General features: G+C 41.0%; 1 protein-coding gene across 3 annotated transcripts in view; it reads right to left on the bottom strand.

Moving 5' to 3' along the window:
* Window positions 1–555: 555 nt before the first annotated feature.
* Window positions 556–18816, bottom strand: part of cntln (centlein, centrosomal protein) — a 92395-nt gene continuing 74134 nt past the window's right edge. For 2 of the 3 annotated variants that reach the window (XM_086295503.1, XM_086295501.1), the window contains 3 exons: window positions 18401–18598; window positions 12878–12952; window positions 556–1365 (listed from right to left, as the gene is read on the bottom strand). In XM_086295503.1, coding sequence (XP_086151629.1) covers window positions 1255–1365; window positions 12878–12952; window positions 18401–18598 — 384 coding nt within the window. In that variant the 3' untranslated portion in view covers window positions 556–1254. Of the gene's footprint in view, window positions 1366–12179; window positions 12277–12877; window positions 12953–18400; window positions 18599–18816 lie in introns of those variants that run through there. The other variant, XM_086295502.1, reaches the window with a different exon arrangement.

The raw sequence follows: 18816 nt of genomic DNA on the forward strand, positions 1-18816 counted from the left end.
ATTACTTTTTAATTCTTGAACGGAGGATCCTTCGTGCCACTGTTTATTACACATAATAAAAAGAAAGGAGGAAAGTGGTTATTCAAAAAAAAGGGAAAAGAAGAAGCAATTTCAAAGGAGGCGTGTGGGTCTCCTGAGTGGGATGCAAACTCAAGGACAGAGACCTGGATTGTGGTTTAATATTCAAAATGAATAATAAGAGAGGGAGGACAAGGGAAACAGATAAAAGGAAGTGGAGGTAGCTGTGTCAAGGATGGAACCACTCCTCTTGTGCACCACGGCTCTGTGTGTGTGTGTGTGTGTGTGTGCTCATCCTGACCCTTACTAATGATGTCAGCAGCAGGGGCCACTTGTTACAGACAGGAACCATGCCAACAGGCAGCTGTCAATCATAAGAGAGGTGCGAGAACCCCGCAGTCCAGCAGAGCATCCTCAGTCACCATCCCACTCTGACTGACACTCCTTTGAACTGCCAGAACAAGCAAAGTACGAGAGCACAGCAAAGCAAACGACAGCGACCATCACAAAAAGGCAGTCTTTAGAAGTTAAAAGGGCTTTTATTTTGGAAATTAAGTAAATGTTTATTAAACAAAATGGTAAAAAAAATCAAGCAATACTTAATATAATTACATAACAAAATAAAAGATTAGAAGCTTTAACAATCTCCTTCAGAAATAAATACTTGCAGTGCATTTCATAAATGGAACAGATGAGGCTTCAATCACTGAACTGGATCTGAGGGTAATACACTCTGGAGCTCCTTGCAGTGAATATTCTGCTCTCTCTTGCTTTGGACTTTCCTAAAGTGTCGACTAGGCATGCGTAGGTCAAGTCCCTGCAACCTAAAAGTTCTTGAGGTGCCAAATAAATTAGAGGGAAAGGGGTAAAAGAAAGTTTCAAAAAGTGTAATTTAAACATTAGAGTAAGCATTTGCCTTATCACCCCAGGTCTGCGTTGAGAGCGGAGGAGAGTGGCTGCACTGTAAATTAGCTTGGCACTAAAGGGCCCTGTCTGATAGACATAGTGCAGTGAGTGCTAACACAGATGTCGAGGGCTCATTTACAAAAGCTGGGGTGCTGCGTTGAGCCAGTGGCCCAGAGTGAGTTGACAGCGCTTTTCTCACAAATATTGGTTCTGCTGCCCCGGCCCAGCTTGGCTCAGCCCGGCTCCCACCGAGTAGGAGCTGGGGAGGGAGAGAAGAAGGGAGGGAGGAAAAGAAGAGGATGACAGTTTTCCCAGCCTCAGCCCAGGGAGTCAGGCTTTTTCGCTGACTGGTGTTGCGAGCGTGGCCAGCTCTTCTGTCAGCACTTTCCTCTCCTTCATCTTCACGCGCACAGCCTCCATTAGCTGGCCGGCAGAGGGGATCTGCAGGGGAGGGGAAGCACAGAAAAAAGGGTGTGGGGGTGGCGGTAGAAGGGGAAGAGAAAATGAGGAAAACACGCACAAGTATTAAAAAATAAAATCAGATTTTTTTATATATCTATCCAGCTATATATATATATATACACACACACACACATATATATATATATATATATATATATATATATATATATATATATATATATATATATATATATATTTATTTATTTGCTGTTTTATGAAATAAGAGAAGCCCAAGCAGGGCCTCAGGATTTGTGAAATTTCTCAGGGAACAGCCACTTTGAGATAAAGTAAATCACAAAGCAGCCTACACAGCAGTAGCCCAACTCCACAGCTCACTTTTATTAAACTTCCATTTTTGACCAGTGAGAATGCAGTTCATGTTTTTTTTTCAAGCCAGCTGTAAAAAACATTCACATGTTAACTTAAACAGGTCTGCTGTTTTTTCCCGTCCACACCAGCAGAGGTATGGTATCCCAACATTGATCCTGAACATTTTCCCCAATACATGCCTGTCCACTGTGGACAGGAAAAACTCTATGGAAATATAATTTTTTTTAACATAATACTACAATAAACAATAAACAAACAATAAAACCACACGTTAAAAATCAGTATATCTACACGTCTGAGTGACAGAAAGTCCCTAATTGTGAGACGAACCGGTATTGGTTTGATTTTTGGAATGTCATTTTTCCTCGAACAGTCAGGGCAGATGGCCGCTCCTCCCTGAGCCTGGTTCTGCCGGAGGTTTCTTTCTGTTAAAAGAGTTTTTCCAACCCACTGTTGCCAATCACTTGCTCAAAGGGGGTCTGATTGTATGATTGTTGAGGTTCTCTCTGTATTACAGTAGGATCGTTACCTAACAATATAAAGCCCCTGGAGGTGACTGTTGTTGTGATTTGGTGCTACATAAAAAATGAACTGAATTAATGTTTCTTGTGAGTAGTGCTGTGAAACAGCTCTAAAAGAGTAATTTTATCCTGTAACTGTAAAAAAAAACACAAAAAAACCCGCCACCCACAATCTTGTTTTCATGAGTCTAAAGAGACAATACATTTTCCCAGAAGCTTTATCCATTTTTTCCTTATTGTGCCTCTAGGCATAATTAGCACCAATGGTAAAAACTTAAAGTATTGCTTTTTGTGTGCGTCACTGGATTGAATCTATACCAGGAAGAGGAAAGGATGAGAGCTGATACTGATTAATTCATAAATGTGAAAACAAAGAATTGGCAGGTTCCTCCTCAGAGTACTGGGTAATTTTGTTTTTCTTCCTCATCGACAGGAGGATTTGATTTGAATGTGCACCGACTCACCCATACATATTCCCCTTAAGTTATGCAATGCTTTTTATAGGCACATTTTGTAAGCAAGGGAAGCATGATATTTCCCTGACCAATTTACCAAGTCCCATAGCATGAAGTGAGAAGGGACAGGACAGATGTGATTATTTCATAAAAGAGAGTGTGAAAACAAGAGCCCTCGAACTACACACAGAAGCAGAAAGAAGAAAAAATTGTAAAATATGATCTTGATTAAGCAAACAGTAACAGAGAAACCTCCAGGTTTGAAAAATGAAGTTGAGGTTGTTCTGAGCACCACTTGAGGCTGGTGCCAAAGTGCAGCTCCATTGATTCTCATGTTAAACCCTTATTTGTTTATTTTTTCTCTTGGTTACAACCCTATGGATGGTATGTCAGCACTCAGACTCCTTATAATGTGTGTGAGTGTTGACATAGGTAGTTGTAGTTGCTAGCTGTCTGGTTAGGGATGTCAAGACTGCATTGTAGGTGGCTGACAGCTGGTGTCGTAAGTCACCACCTCTGTTGAATGATGTTCATTACATCGATTACATCATTACATCACCGACATCGATGGCCTCTTTTGCTTTCAAACTCTGTCTTCTCTGTCCAAAATGTGAATACAGGCATCCTAACAGCGACCTTTATCCATTATGTGCAGATGTACAGCTGAGTCTTGTCCTGTCAAGGTGGCTCTATGTTGTGCCATGCCACTGTGCTTGCAGTGTTGTGCTTTTTGGAGCATTTTAAAGTAATTATACAACAAATTTAATAGCAATATCTGTGCTTCAGTTTTGAGTTAAAGTCTAGTACTTTATTTGTATGTTACTTTGGACTAATGTTCAGGTGTCTGTGTTGCAAGTATACAGTATAAGGATAGAATTTGCTAGCCAAGCCTGTCAGTATTAGCTGATAGCTCCCACCCACTGATCCAAACTGTCACCAAGATGGTGACAGTTTGCAGATAATGCTTGGATCCAAAATGGTACTAAAACCTAGTTTAAAACTTTTAGTACTCAGTTTCAAATACAGCTGGAGAGTGCGCATTAGAAACTCAAATATACACACACACGCAGTTCTCCTGCCCCTTGACACCTTCTCTTCTTCATTAAAGGTAAAAGAATCAGGGAACACAAGGCCGTATGTGCCAGGAAGTATGTGAGAAAGTGTGTGTGAGTGTGCACTTGTGCACGCGTGCACTGGGGAGTCAGTTCCAGCAGCACTGGATGCTTCAAACACACAGCATAACTCCTCAGAGAACCACTACACTGAAGTAACTGCTGAGACATCTCCCTCTGCCTCTGTCCTCCAGAGAGAGCTCACTCTCTCTGTTTCACACACACACACTCACATTTCTTAATAAGCTAATTGCACTTAGAGCCACTAACTATGCAAACAAACGCACTAAAATAGAGACACAGCCACAACACGGGGCTCTGTGGGATAGCAAAGTGGGAGACTGGATCATTAAAAGTCCCGATGTGGGAATATGAGTAAACAACACTAACAGGTAAACATGATCTAGATAAACCTAACATTAAGTGAGATTTAGGCCTAAAAAAAGATGCTGAATGTATGCAACAAACTCAATGTGCTTTCAATTCCTTCATTTTAAAAACTTATTTTTGGCAGTCCTTTTCTCAGACAGGAACAAAAAGAAAAAACAAAGGACACCATGAACCTTTCTGCCACTCATCACAGGTATCATCCCTTAAAACAAGGCATTACCCATTTGAAGTCATGAGAAATTCAAGGAACAGATTCTGTATAAACACGAGTAGGTACACAAAAACCATCAACAGGATTATAAAGCTTTTTGAGTGTTGATGTAATGAAGTGTGTGTGTGTGTGTGTGTGTGTGTGTGTGTGTGTGTGTGTGTGTGTGTGTGTGTGTGTGTGTATTGTGCAAATTTGTCTCTTGGCTGATATTCAATTTCAATGAAAATGCCTTAATTTTGATTGTTTCTTACACTAGCAGATTCTGACACAAGAAAACACAAGTGCTCACAAATGGGACAAGCAGCACTATCATTCTCTTTCATCTGACTGCCACATTAGCTCGGGACTGATACCCTGCAGGATGGTTGGAGGTAAGCTGTGATGCAGCTGCTCTGGCTGGATCCCCTGGGCTGCTTAAGGCGGTGTTAAGAACTGGCACTAATGTTATGCTACAGTTGATTTAGCTGGGCCCCTGTCCCCTTTGGCGGAGCTAGCAAGCACCAGCAACACAACGGCTGTTTTGCAAGAGGCCCTGTCCCCTTTGGCAACACTAAAATAGCTACTGTAGCATTAAGCCATGCTAACTCGCATCCATTACTATTCAACAGGCCCTGCAGAGCCGACCTTTTGTCTATGTATGATTTCATGAACATGTTTCAGGAGTGAACTGACGTGCAAAGCCACTGACACTGACAAGTTTGTGTGGGTATACGTGTGTGAGTGTGTGTGGACAAGGACAGGGGCTGCAAGCAAGAGGTGTTTTTATGAGCCAATTAAACGACACTGCTATGCTATAGCCTGGGGCACACCTCAAGGCAACAAGCAGCTCAAAGTTTCCGCACTCCAGCGACGCTGGTCTGGTAGTGGCATTACACACAACTTTTTTTAAAAAATAAAAGATCAATCATTCCACCTCTTTTGTCTTCTCCCTCGGAATGGGTTAACACAATTATTTCCAAGGGCCCAATTTGGTTTCAGAGATTGTGTCAGATGGCTGGATATCTAAATGAATAGAAATGTGGAGGGAGGAGAGGCTTGCAGAGCCTAAAAAGAAATACAAGAGGACCTTAGCAAGGAGGATTCTTAGTTATTCACGAGCTATTGTCAATGTAACTGCAATAGTCATGTATATTTAATAATGTAGATGTTGCCACTGAACTCCAGTACTCTGCTATACAAACAACATTTAGGTCCTTGAAAAATCTTCAAGGAGTGTGCATATCGGCAGCTGTAAAAACCAAAACTTTCATACAGTTTGTACGTTTATACATAATAAAGCCAGTGTGCACTACTGATATGAGCTGAGTGTTAAATAAATAAATAAATGAAGAAGTGAGTGCTATGATAGGCTTTCTTGGGGTGTGAAGGGAAACCTGCTGTACATCTTTGTCTCTGGCTAGTGAGTCATCTCCAATCTAGGCCACTAGTCAAGGTAAGGGAGAAGTAGTTACAGTAGTTTTATAGCAGAGGGAGGGTGGAAACAGCTCTTTGATCTCTGATCTTCTCACTTTTGTTTGAAAATCAAATTTATCAAACGGGGGAATAACAACAACAACAACATGATAAATAGATTAAAAAAAGCACAAAGGCACCGTACTTGCATTTGATTATCTCCAATAATGAATATGTCACATTTGCAAAGAGGGGCTCAGGTAAGAAAATCACTAAAGCACCGACGAGCCTATTCTCTTGCTCTCCTTCGTAATTACCTACCCCAGCAGCATAGCAGATCCCTCGCTTTTCTCCCCTTTAGGCCACTGGAGACTGATATGAAAGGGAATTGGACACTTGGGGCCACAAATACTGTAATTAAAAATCTCTCCTTTTCTTGATACGTTGTTTGCAAACATCATTTCAGAGCGCAACATGCATTTGTTAGGGATCTGACCTAAATACACCCTAGATTAAACATAGGAAAGCACCCGGTCTTTGTTTCAGGTTCATACTCATTAGGTGTGAAAATGAGGTGATTCAGGCATGATTGGGGTATAAATATAGAAAGGTGATATCCATACAAAACAGATGCAACCTTTAGGTGGAATTCAGGAACCCAGAACATGGCTATGTAACAGTTATGGCTCATCGGTCAAGGTAATGCACTGGGAAGGAGTTGCAGTCAGGAAAAGTGGCTGTGCTGGCAGCAAGCTGTCACAAAATAAAAAGCTGCTAAGACTTACCAGCTTCTAGTGTGGGTTCAGAGGGAAGGCAATGCATCAAGCCATCAGTTCAGTGTAGATAATTTTTCTATATTAACTTAAAAGTTCCTGATTACGCTTTTACTTATTTTCTTTCATACATACACCACTACCGATTGTGGACTCATTATTATTCAATAATGAGACAGAATAATCGCTGTGAATCCTTATCTAAAGAGATTATTTCTACTATTGGCTTTGTGTGATGTCACTGAGAGCGTATATCTTTAATATGGTCATCTCAGGTACACAGCTCTGGTGTGTACCTGAGATTACCAGCGGCAGTCAAACAGAGCCGGCTTAAAGGAGAATTGTCCTAATAGGAGAAGAACTAAAATACCTTCTTTCAGACAGAGGATAAACTGTAAATAATGCAAGCTACTGGGGTACAGTTAGAAATGAGCAGAACAACTGCCCCGTTAGTCTACTGTGCCCATCAGCAGACTAAATCGCCCTTGGATACAATCAGTAACATTTAAAGCACCAAAGAGGCTTCAAGAAATCTTTTTTCACCTTGCCCCTCAACTTTAACTAAAATTGAGTACTTAAGTGGGCTGGACCAGTGAAACTACATGACAGACATGCAAACTTACAGAAAGCGTTCTGGCATTTCATTGCCCAGACTGTCCCACAATTATAAAACATTTTTATTAATTCAAAGAAAAGTTCATTTTTTCCACGAACCCACTGTAAAAGTTATGAAAATGCATTTAAAAGTTCTACATCTATGTACTCTTTGTTGAGTCATCATGGGGCAAGATGGGAGTCTTTACCCAGGCAGATTCTGGCCTTCTGTTCAACACCCCTGCTCTGTTATCTGGACAAAAGTGGTAGCCATCTGCAAATTAGACCTAGAGGACGCCCTCTTTACACTGGCTTCCAATTGAATACAGGATCAGTTTTAAAATCTCTAAATGGTCTGGCACCTCTTTATTTGTCTGACTTGTTGAAGCCCCACGTCCCCACTCGTTCCCTTCGGTCAGCTGAGCAGTTGCTGCTTTTGGTCCCAAAGTCACGGCTGAAACTTAGAGGAGACCGAGCGTTCTCTGTTGCTGCGCCGATGCTTTGGAATAACCTTCCTCTTCATATTAGACAGGCTACATCAGTGCCAGTTTTTAAGTCTTTATTAAAAACCTATTTTTATTCCCTGGCTTTTAACTCTGTGGGTAACTGATATTTTTATTTTATTGCTATGTCTGGTTTTATTACTATGTGCATATTAGTATTGTACAGTACTTTGGTCTACCACTTGTGTTTTTAAAGTGCTATATAAATAAATAAATGATGATGATGATGATGATGATGATGGAATCCCATGCCACAAAATTCCCGGCACGCAGTTTTGTGCTGATGTTAATGCCGGATGAATTATGGAACTGTGCAGTTACTGAATGAGATTGAGATGTTATTGAAAATGACCCATTCTTTCCACAAATGTTTCGTGACTGTATGGCTACTTGCTCGGTAACACGTGAACTCAAAGATTAAGAGATGTGGCCCAATACTTGTTGTTCATGTAGTGCAAATTCAACAGCTTTAATCACCCAACCCATTAATGGCTAAGGAACATCAGCAAGAAGCTGCATCTGCAGTTTCTTTTTATCTGAAATGCAGGCTGAATAGGCCAGAAAACTCACAGAGCACTCTGATACTAACAACAATAATATTAGTCTCCTCCTGGGAACCCTTCACTGTTTCAGTGACACATTTACAGTACAAAGTCTCAACTCAAGTCCCCTCCACACACATACAAACATACTTACAGGGACCAAAAAGAGTGTCTGATTTAATTAGCTCAGTCATTAATTGGAGCTTAATTAGAGCCACTTTCCTTCAGAGAGAAGTGTGGGACTAAGGGCTGTTCCTTGTCATTACAGAGGCATAATGAGCCACACAACACAACACACTGCTCCTCACTCTCACAGCACCACCAACAACAGAAAAGTTTCAGAGTGCATGGAAACAGAGCCATAGATATTTTTAAAACCAAGGGTTAATGATGTAACACCTCATAGAAATACCAATATAGTGTGAAGCCTTTATAAGAAGTGACATGAAAAAAGTGCTATTTAATGCTATTTACCACTGTAGAAATGGGCTACAGGAAACCCTCCCGAAAGTTTGATACAGGTTTGAAATTACAGGAATTATTTCAGCCTTAGAGACCACCCATAAACGCCTTTGATGTTTTATAACAAGTCCAGTCCTGATTGGTCTGGCTTGTCTCTACCACTGTCTTAATGTAATGTTCACCTGCTTGTTATAGCTCGGAGGCTGATAAGAAGTGATGCTTGTACGTCTCCCTTGGGTGTGATTGTGAGGTAAATATTAGCAGGCCCTCAGCGCCACCCCATACCAGTAAACCAAACCACTGTCCTCTCATAAAGAAATCAACAGAGTCAATGACTTTTTAAATGTTATTATGCTGTCATGAGGCTTCAGATAGGTGTGTGTGTATACAAAATGAGTCTGAAAAATGATCTGGAGGGAACGTGTGTGCTTGCGTGCATGTGCACACGCTTGCATGCACATGCTGCTCCTGTTCATTATTGGCCAGCAGCAGAAGGCAGTCATTTCCCTGTCTTCATAAAGACTTGGTCCATTAAATTCTACCTCCAGTCAATAATTAGGACTCCACAAATAAACCAAAGGCAATTAAATCAATGCTTCCCCGGGTCGGTACCTGGACCCCATGGCCCACATGGACACTCCATCTTCACCGCTGGCCTTATTCATGGTAGGTTGAGGTGGAGCCATATAGCACACCCCCTGGCCTGCTCATGATTATTAGACAGCATCGTCCCTTGATTCTGGCTATGGAGCGCCGCTTACGGTGGCTCTCTACTGAGAGGCGCAGGGTTTGATTTCATTAACTCACCAGTGGAGGTGAGAGACGAGAAAATGAACGCAATGTTTCATTTTGTTTTGAGTGGACATGTGGGGCAGGGGTGAGGGGGCTCCGGAAATCTATGGCACTTCTATGGCATGAAGGGAGCAGTTACCTCAACACATACACCATCACATATCATCAGGTCTGCAACACAGAGTTTGTTAGCGTACTGCCAACACCTCTCTTTCTTGTTACGTTGACATGTGGCAGTGCATGACAGTGATTGTAAACAATGGCCCACACACAGACAAAGACGCACACATAGGTACCTATCGTCGTATCCACACACACACACACACACACACACACACACACACACACACACACACACACACACACACACACACACACACACACACACACACACACACACACACACACACACACAATGAGTGATGGGTTTGCCATTGACAGGGCCACTGAGATAATAAAGTGCTGTCCCACTGGCAGCTCCATTAAGCACTGACAGTGACAAGATGAGGCTGTCGTGAGTGTGGTGCACGCACACACACACACACACACACACACACACACACACAGATGGACATATCCTCATCCTCTTCTGGTGACAGCCAGCCAGTTAAGGACATGGATCTCTCTCATCTTTCCTTTCACTGGGTCTATTTCTGTCTCTGTGTCTTTTTATTCGAGGAAGTGTGTATGAGTACTGCTCCGGGTAAGATCATATCGCTATTAGGGGAGTGTGTTATTAGTGTCACAGACAGGGTGACAGCCCAGGCCATTCCACTTCACAGATGTTCTGCTTGGTGAGCCTTTCATAAGCTATGACAGAGAGTCGAAAAACCAAGCGGGTACTTTACTGGAGTTCTTGAAGTGTATGCACTCACTAGAAAATGTTGGCTTCTCTGCAGCAGCTTTCACTTAGTGTAGGTCCGATATCACAGCGGTCTTAAACACATAAATTAAGCTTATGAAAAAACCTGATCTTTTGGCATGCAAGATGTCCCACCAGCTGCCCCAAAAAATATAGAAATATGAAAGAGAAAGGCAAAGACAGAGCCTGGTGTCCACTTAATATGACAATACGCTTTTAAAAACCAGACAGCGAGAAGAAACTGCATGATCGAGCCGAGAAGAAAAATAAAATAAACAAACAGCAAAAAAACCAAAAAAAAAAAAAAAAACAGAACAAGATGGACTTGAAAGGGGATAGAAAAAGTCTGTTTCAGTGAAGGGGGATGACTGCGGTGGTCCCAGTGGTCCCCACAGGGACCTGGGGGCGAGTCTCAGCCTTGTCATACTCCGCTTTTCTCCTCCTCCACTCTGCACACCAACTCCAGCCCCCCCTCACCATCCCTGTTCTGCCCACGGAAAACGTCGATAGCAGGCTGCCGGTGCCGAGGTCTCTGGTGGACACTAGCTCATTCTCCCGGCATCGACAGGCCCGCCAAATCAATATTTAGTTCCCCACTAACAAGCTGCCTCGGGGTCTGAGCCAGAGAGAGAGAGAGAGAGAGAGAGAGAGAGAGAGAGAGAGAGAGAGAGAAGAATGCGGGACAGTGGAGGATGGCAGAGAGAGAGCAGGGACTGAGAGCTGTCCAGCTAGAAGGGAAAAACATGGATTCAGTAGAGTGTTGTGTGTGTGTTAGTGTGGGAGGGGGAGAGGAAGGTGGAAAGGTCAGAAGAAGATCTGGGGAACAAGAGAACAGTGTCTGGTGTGTGTCGTGGTGCGGAGGCGACGCATGAGTGCCTGCGGCAGCCGCTGACAAGAACACAGACAAGACACACACACATACTCGACACTCTCAATCATACACATATCACAGCGAGCAGACGTTGACAGCACTCGAGCAAAGCTCCAGCAGAGCACTCACAGATGACTGGCTGTGTGCACACAAAGACTCCAACACAGCCACAATCTAGTTGCTTTTCTTTGTTTATCTTTTGCATTATTGTCTTTTTTTTTCCAGAGGCTGAGCAGGATCGTTGGGGTGGGAAAAAAATCCTCCACTTACTGTATTTGGTGGCCAATTTTTGTTTTTCAAGCATTGAAGACTGACAAGTAACAAAGCCACATTTGGCTAAACCAAACTGTAACGTAGACACCAAAACATCCACTTAATCATAGATAAATAAATAAAATGCCTTAGTCAATAAATAAATAGATTTCTTCATTGTTCAAAAACATATACAGTGCCAGCCAAAGGTTTGGACACACCTGAGGGCCTGGATATCTCTAATTATCTGACACAGCTTTTATTAAAAACAAACAAAAATGAAGCAACATCTATGACGCACAAATGCACTGAAATGAAACTCTTTGAATCTCTTACACAGTGAACATATTACATGTTTAAAAAAATACCCTAAGTTTTTATCAAAACTCAAAAATTCTAAACAGAACATCTGTGATGTTTGGAAGAGAGGAATTTTTACAGCGAAATCATCCTGCTCACTCTTTGGGTGTCTTTAAACGAGCATTTGTTGTTTCCTTTTCCTCTCACTGCTGCTGCTGCTGATTTATCCCAAACAACTACATAGTAACAAAGTAAGCTAGGACCAGATATTACATATATTTGATAGAATTTCCTGCTTCAGTATGGCAAAGAAAGCTCAACTTACTGTAGGTCAACAGCAACTTACAGCATGAATGCATGTTTTTTTTTAGGTTCTCTGTTATCTCATCCAATCCGATCCATCCATGAAACTCATGAACATGGAGACACAGTCCATCCAGCCAGCCATCCAATTCAGGGTGGCGGGGGGCTGGAACCACCATAGGACGAGGGGCAGGGTACATCTGGACAGGCCACCAATTTATCACACTGCCAACGCACACACACACCCATTCACACTCACATTCACACCTATGCACAATTTTGAATCACTAGTTAACCTAACCCCACTGATAAAACAAGCTCTTGCAAATAATAACTAAATAATTACTACTAGTACTACCTGTTGCCCAGTGTCAGCTGGGATACAGCCCCTTAGTGATCATGAATTAGATAAGGGGTTAAGGAAATGGATTGATAGCTGGCTGGAAAACAAACTTGCTTTGGTTGGGAAAATACATAATTGCGTTTCTGTTGAAATAAATCATGCACTTGTTTGTTATGTTAGACCATATTAGCAAGTACATTTCTGCAATGTCTTTTTAATTCCCTGTGCAACCAATACTGAAAATAGGCCTGCCTGGACTGCAGGTAATGACTTATTCGAACACAGTAGTAACTGTGCAGTAACCACGAATTACTTATATAAAGTAAACAGATTAAAGTGTGACTGGTAATTAAAATCTTAGTGGGACTAAAGCAAGCGTTTGTGTTTTTGCACATTAAAACAAAAATATATTATTTTGTGACTATTGCACTGCCTAAGCAGGAACAAGTTATGTGATCATTACTGCAAGTAGGTGAGACTGACCTTCTGCTGGAGAATGTGGTTTACATGGGCTAGCCACTGCTGATCTCTGGGATACTCTGAGCAATCTGCCGTCCCCTGTAAACACAAAAGGAGATTCTCAGCAGTGTTTTCTTTTAGAGATCATAGGACAAGGAATCAAAAGTGTTGAGCGACAACCTTCATTAAATTGTAGGAATATTTACATTTTGTATAAAATGTCACGTCAGACATTATTGAGGTATAATGTTTCTACAAAGAAACACATTTGTTGCCAAAGGACAGAAATGTAGCACCAGTTGCACCAGTTAGGACCTTTAAGAAGCATTGTGGAGACTATTGCAAGGTATCCCAGAATGCCTCTGCATACTACTCATGTGTAAAGACCTAAGAGAGTGGCAGTGCTAATGAACATGGTGAAATGGAACTACATGGCCATGAGCACGTACTCCTGAGCTACCTATGCTTCCTCTTCACTTCAAATCCAAAGTGGCACTGGACAAGATGTGACGCGACTTGTGTTGGCTCGCAGGGATACAAGAGGAAGAGCAGGAGGAGAAAAGTCTGAGTGCGTGTGTGTGTGGGTTTGAAAACATCCCTGCAGTGACACAATGGCTCTAACAGGTACAAAACCGTTTCATGTGAGTTGGAGTTATCTTAATTCTATGTGTCCACTTTTTACTTCTTCTTTCAATGTAATTACAGTATTAATTAAATAAAGCTTTCATAAATTCAGCTTTATGTACTGTGTACTAATAAAGCACATTACATTATACAAAGACTAAAGGGAATCCATGCAATTTCAATCGTTTTTCAGTTTTTCTACTTGATAAATGTGTCAAATTACAGAAGTTCTGCTAGCTGGCTGCTTTTCTGTATTTATACTTTTTAAATCATGTATTTTTTTATTTATTACTTAACTACTTTGGTGTAGTATGAAGGGCTATGGGAGAGGTCTTTATCAACAGGAAAATCTAAAAAAATGTATGTCCTCTATATTTTCCAAAGCCATCAAGGAGGCTGGGCCAATTAAGGCCCCTGGGTCTTACATTTGACATCATTGCTATAGACAATTAAATTACAAATATCCTCTAAATTTAGACAAATAAATACAAAAATCCTGAACCATGGAAGATAACAGAAAATCTATCTGTATATTAAAGGATGTTTTCACTGTTGTATTTGCTGGCCCTTTGTTTAATTATGTATTCACGATAATCAAGGCTTTCCTTTAACAAAGCAGCTTGCCTTGTTTTTGTCTTACTGGAAGCACTGGAAGGATATATTTTAGTACTGGACATGTTTCATTTCACTGCACACTTTATCCCACTAACCTTGACATGATGGCTGGGAGCATTCACATACCACAGGATGTATGACAACAGTCTGCAAGTCTGTATCTCTTCCTGTTGATCCCCAGCTGTTTGGTACCCTATATAAGGTCTCTGGTGATAGTGCTTGTTTTGCCTAATTAGTGAATGATGCTTGGGAAACAGAGACCTACATCGAAAGCAAGGTCATAACAAGTGTGTGTGTTTGTGTGTTTATATTACTGAGAAAAAAAGAAAGCCTTTTGTGAGTGCTGTCTTAAAACATCTCACAAAATAGGTGAACACTGTGTGTAAAACGCATGTATGCACTGTGTGAAAGTGTTTGCGTGTAAATGTGTGGGCGCTTGCTGGCCCTTGATAAATACATAACAAAGCACTGACCCTCCATCCAATATCAGGTGCAAAACAAACTGGCCTGGCAATTATAGCTTTATTACATCTGGATCATTAACTCCACAACAAGTTGCCAAGGGAGCGTGGAGCTGCTCGGGCCTTTCTGCGGCTCTGTTGCACACATGAACTGGATAGTGGACAGTAAGAGTGTTGAGGATGACAGCAGTGTGTAAATATGCGTGGAATAAGTGTCTTTCATTTAATTATGTGTAGCAAAGAAGCAAAGAAGTGAATATTGATATTAATTAATAAATGAAAAACAACATTCCTAAAGATGGGATGCTGTATAAACTGTATGATTTGCACGTTACTCAAGCCCTACATATTATATAACAGAATCAGTACAATAACACCTAGACATTTTGCTGATATGCTGATTTTAAAATTGATGTTTAAAGCTCAGGGAATTCCTTGATACATAATGAGCTAAATACTTTGTATGGGTGACAGGTTTATCACTGACTAGATTGGCATTTTCTCATTGAAAACATGCAAAGTCTTCATTCAAGAGCAGTTATATGCACTCCAAAACTTGTAGATAATGTTTAGTAATAATGGGTTCTTTGCAGACGTGCAAGTCCCCCCATTCCATTGGCACTAATGTGCTCCCATACAATCAAAGGTGCTGGCTTTTGTAGTGATAACAAGCCAGACGGTTTTTAGCTCAGATTTAGATTTTGAGAGTTTTTTTCAGCTCACCTTAGCCCATCTGAACTGAGCATTTCTCCATCTTCGTTATTTATGTGTCTTCTTTGCACAGCCGAGTTAAAACTCGCATTTGTGTATACAGTGACGAATGCGCTCACTGACAATTTTAAGGCAGAAACAAGTGAACAAAGATTATTTCTCTAGAGAACAGAAAATGACTAAGAATAGGAAAAGATGATGGTCATTACAAGAAGGCCATCTATTCCCCAAATCCCCTGAAATTGTAAATAGAACCAGGAATAATTCACTTAAACAATTTGAAACACTTGAAATTCAAAAATGTATCGATTTCAAAACCAAGTACTAGTGCCCTCCAAAGCTGAAAACTTCTAGAAATATTGTTGACAAGAGACATCAAACTAAAAGAAAGTAACTGTTGGCAATGCAGCGTTCTCATTTAAAAGTAAAAAAAGAGAAGTAAAAACAATCCCACAGAGCCTGAACTCTCATTCAGCTCACTGGTATCGCAAAACTAAATGAATAAATGAATAAACTTGCTATGTGTTGGACTTGTTGAACACTGCTGGGACATCCTGATACAGTAACATCGTGTCAGTCCTCAAGCTCAATGAGTAACTCACAATCGAAAAAGATTGTGGACACGCTGCTCAGAGTTTACTGAGTGAGGGGCATATTTCAGAAACAAATAACATTTGCTTGTACAAAATGCTAAAGAAAAAATCATGAGTCAGTACTTTGTCACATATATAAGTGAGTCCAGATTGTGGATAATGAGATAGAGTGATTTTTTTTAATAACCACAAGCTGTTAGGAATCTTCTGCATATATTTTGCTTACAGCTGAAGGAAAAGGTTTGTGAACACTTTGCTAGTTTCTGATTTTCTGTATAACCGAGTCCAATTTTCCAAGAAGTGGAAAAACAGAAACAAAAATCCTGATCATTCTTGAACAATAGCTTGGAGGAACTTTTGCTCATTGCCTCGCTCACGTTTGCCCAAATGAACTTTCTACATGAGGTTCTGTTCAATAAAAGACGGAACTTTGACATGTTCAATCCAAAAACCATATTTATTCTTTTTTGGCTATTCTTTGCTGGGATGACTTGTGTGCCGAGCGGCTGCTGTCTTCCTGCATGACCCACTTTCTCTTGAGATTTAGATGTCCTGACATTTTCCTTTAAAATTTGCTGATTTATTTCAAAACTCATCGCTCCATAAATGATGTTCTGCCATCCTGGCCCAGATGCAGTGAAGCAGGTCCAAACCACAATCGCCACATTTCAGAGGTTACATTGGAATTCTGCATTTTCTTCTCTCTGAACATCATTCGCATTTAAATAACTTCTATTTTGGCCTCATCTTTCTAGAAAACATTGGGAAACCAGCTTTCTGGCAGGCGAACAAAATATTTAGACTGAGAATGGTTACCTTTTCCTTGAAGCCCTGTCATGCACATCATTACTGTTTAGAGTTCTCTTGGCGGTACACTCATGAACTCTTTTATGAACCAATGTTGAACTAATGAGGCATTTAGTTGCTTAGAAGTTACCCTGGGATCCTTTGTGACCTCCTAGACTGTTACAAGGCTTCCTCTTGGAATGATTTGTTGGTCAACCACTCCTGGTGGTGTTGAATTCATTTGCACAAAGGCAGCCCGGTTATGGATTTCTTATGTCCCTATTTAAAGATCATTTTGTAGCATGATAAACATAAACAACAACTCCCTGTTCTTTAAATAGAAACACCCGATTATCATTACAGCCTACAAATTCCTGAGATCTGTGTAATTTTTCAAATATAATATTGGGCACCTTTTTCCTGAGTCTAATAGTTTCTTTTCATCTCTTTAATGGGGCTGTCTTTGTCTAGTTTTATGAGTTAAAAGGGAATGAGACTGGATGGTTATTTGGGCCATATTTAAACAGAAAGGGTTCACAAATTTTTTTCCAGCAACCGTACCTGCTATCCCAAGTGAACAACAGACTACATTATACTGTAGTCTTTCTTTTGAATTTTAACAGTAAAAAAGTTTTAACCTTTTACATCCTTTAATAAACACAGACACAAGGGGTAAACAAACCAGTGTTAAGGCACCAAGTAGATTCTAATAAACCATCACTAATAAAATGCAGTGGAAGAAAACAGGTGGTGAAGAGAAAAAGAGTGATTTTACCAACAGAGGTTAAAGCTTTGGTGAAAGGGACTGTTTGTCAAGTGAGAAACTGTTCCCTTTCATCTCTTGGGTGGAGCTGTGCAGCAAAGGGCTAAAATTGGTTTCAAGTGTGAGTAAGTGTCTGCTGCGCCCTCTCTCATCTTGTGATAGATGGGAGGAAGTCCCCAGGGATGTGAGGCTGATTGTAACATAGGGCTGCTAATTGATGACATGGCTGGGTGTGATCTATGGTGGAGCGATGGCCCACCAAGTTGTAAAAGAGTCTGGAAGACTTCTGAAAACCGACAACACTCAATAACAAGGAATTTTCTGTTCAATGACTGCTTTTACCTGAAAGGAGGGGTAAAAAGTTGTACGCACTCAGCTTGTGCCATTATTAAATCTTATATCAAGTTGATATGTGCTGCAGGAGTTGACAGGTTTTTGATCTTGCCTGGATTGAACACTCACTTTAAACATGGAGTCTTCGCTTTGGCACTGTTACTTCCCAACTTATTAGTGACATGCCTCTGCGCATTTTTTTTAAAGTTCTCCAGGATTGCTTACTTGCTCTATCTACGCATCAATGAGAGGAGGTCAGACACAAGCAGACATTTCCAGGAAGGTTAAACACTGTTGGACAATGAAATGAAATGAGATGGCACCTACTTCTCTCCTCTTTCCTTCTTTTCAGACTGATGCCAATCTATAGTTTCTGTTCCCAGCAGAGAGAGCAAAGTAGCTCTTTGACACTAATTTTGCTTTACTTGACAAAGAAGATACCCAAAGCCAAAGCCAATATTAATGCCATACTGTCCTTGCCAATCCATGGTGCACATGCACAGAAACAAAAAAAACTTTGAGGATGTTTCAAAATTTTACAGCATTAAAAAAAATCTATCACAGGTATGCTGAATGCCCTGGGCTTAATCAATCCTAAACTTGATATAATTCTTTAACTTAGAATTTGTATATAATCGTGAACACAGTCTCCTGGGCTTACCTGATCAGTTTCCATTATGTCTGCGAGATCATTCTCTGACATATTGAGGATGGAGGCAGCAATGGACTTGGCTTTGATCATAGACTTGGCTGAGAGGCCGCCCTTTGCTGCCACAGAGTTGGCCTGCCTCAACCTCCTCCTCTTCATCAACTGCTGCTTGACCTCTTGAACGTCTAAAAGTATTTCACTGGCCAGGGCCTGAAGGGGGAGGAGAAAAAGGAATAAAAAAAGAAGAGGATGATGAAATGGATGTAGAAAAACAAGAGGGATAGCTCTGCCTGGCAGATGAATAAATGAAATTGATCAAGCATGCGCCAGAGAGGCCTAGTACATTATGGAGGAATATTGAGTTTGACACACTCAGATTCTCTTCGGTTTCGCCTCACGCTCCCCTGTAGGAATGTGGACCTGAGGGT

Source organism: Aulonocara sp. 'chitande type north' Nkhata Bay, linkage group LG6 (genome assembly GCF_057382095.1).
Source record: "Aulonocara sp. 'chitande type north' Nkhata Bay isolate Kocher_YH1m ecotype deep benthic linkage group LG6, A_spYH_male_GT1.1, whole genome shotgun sequence".
Taxonomy (NCBI): Eukaryota; Metazoa; Chordata; class Actinopteri; order Cichliformes; family Cichlidae; genus Aulonocara; species Aulonocara sp. 'chitande type north' Nkhata Bay.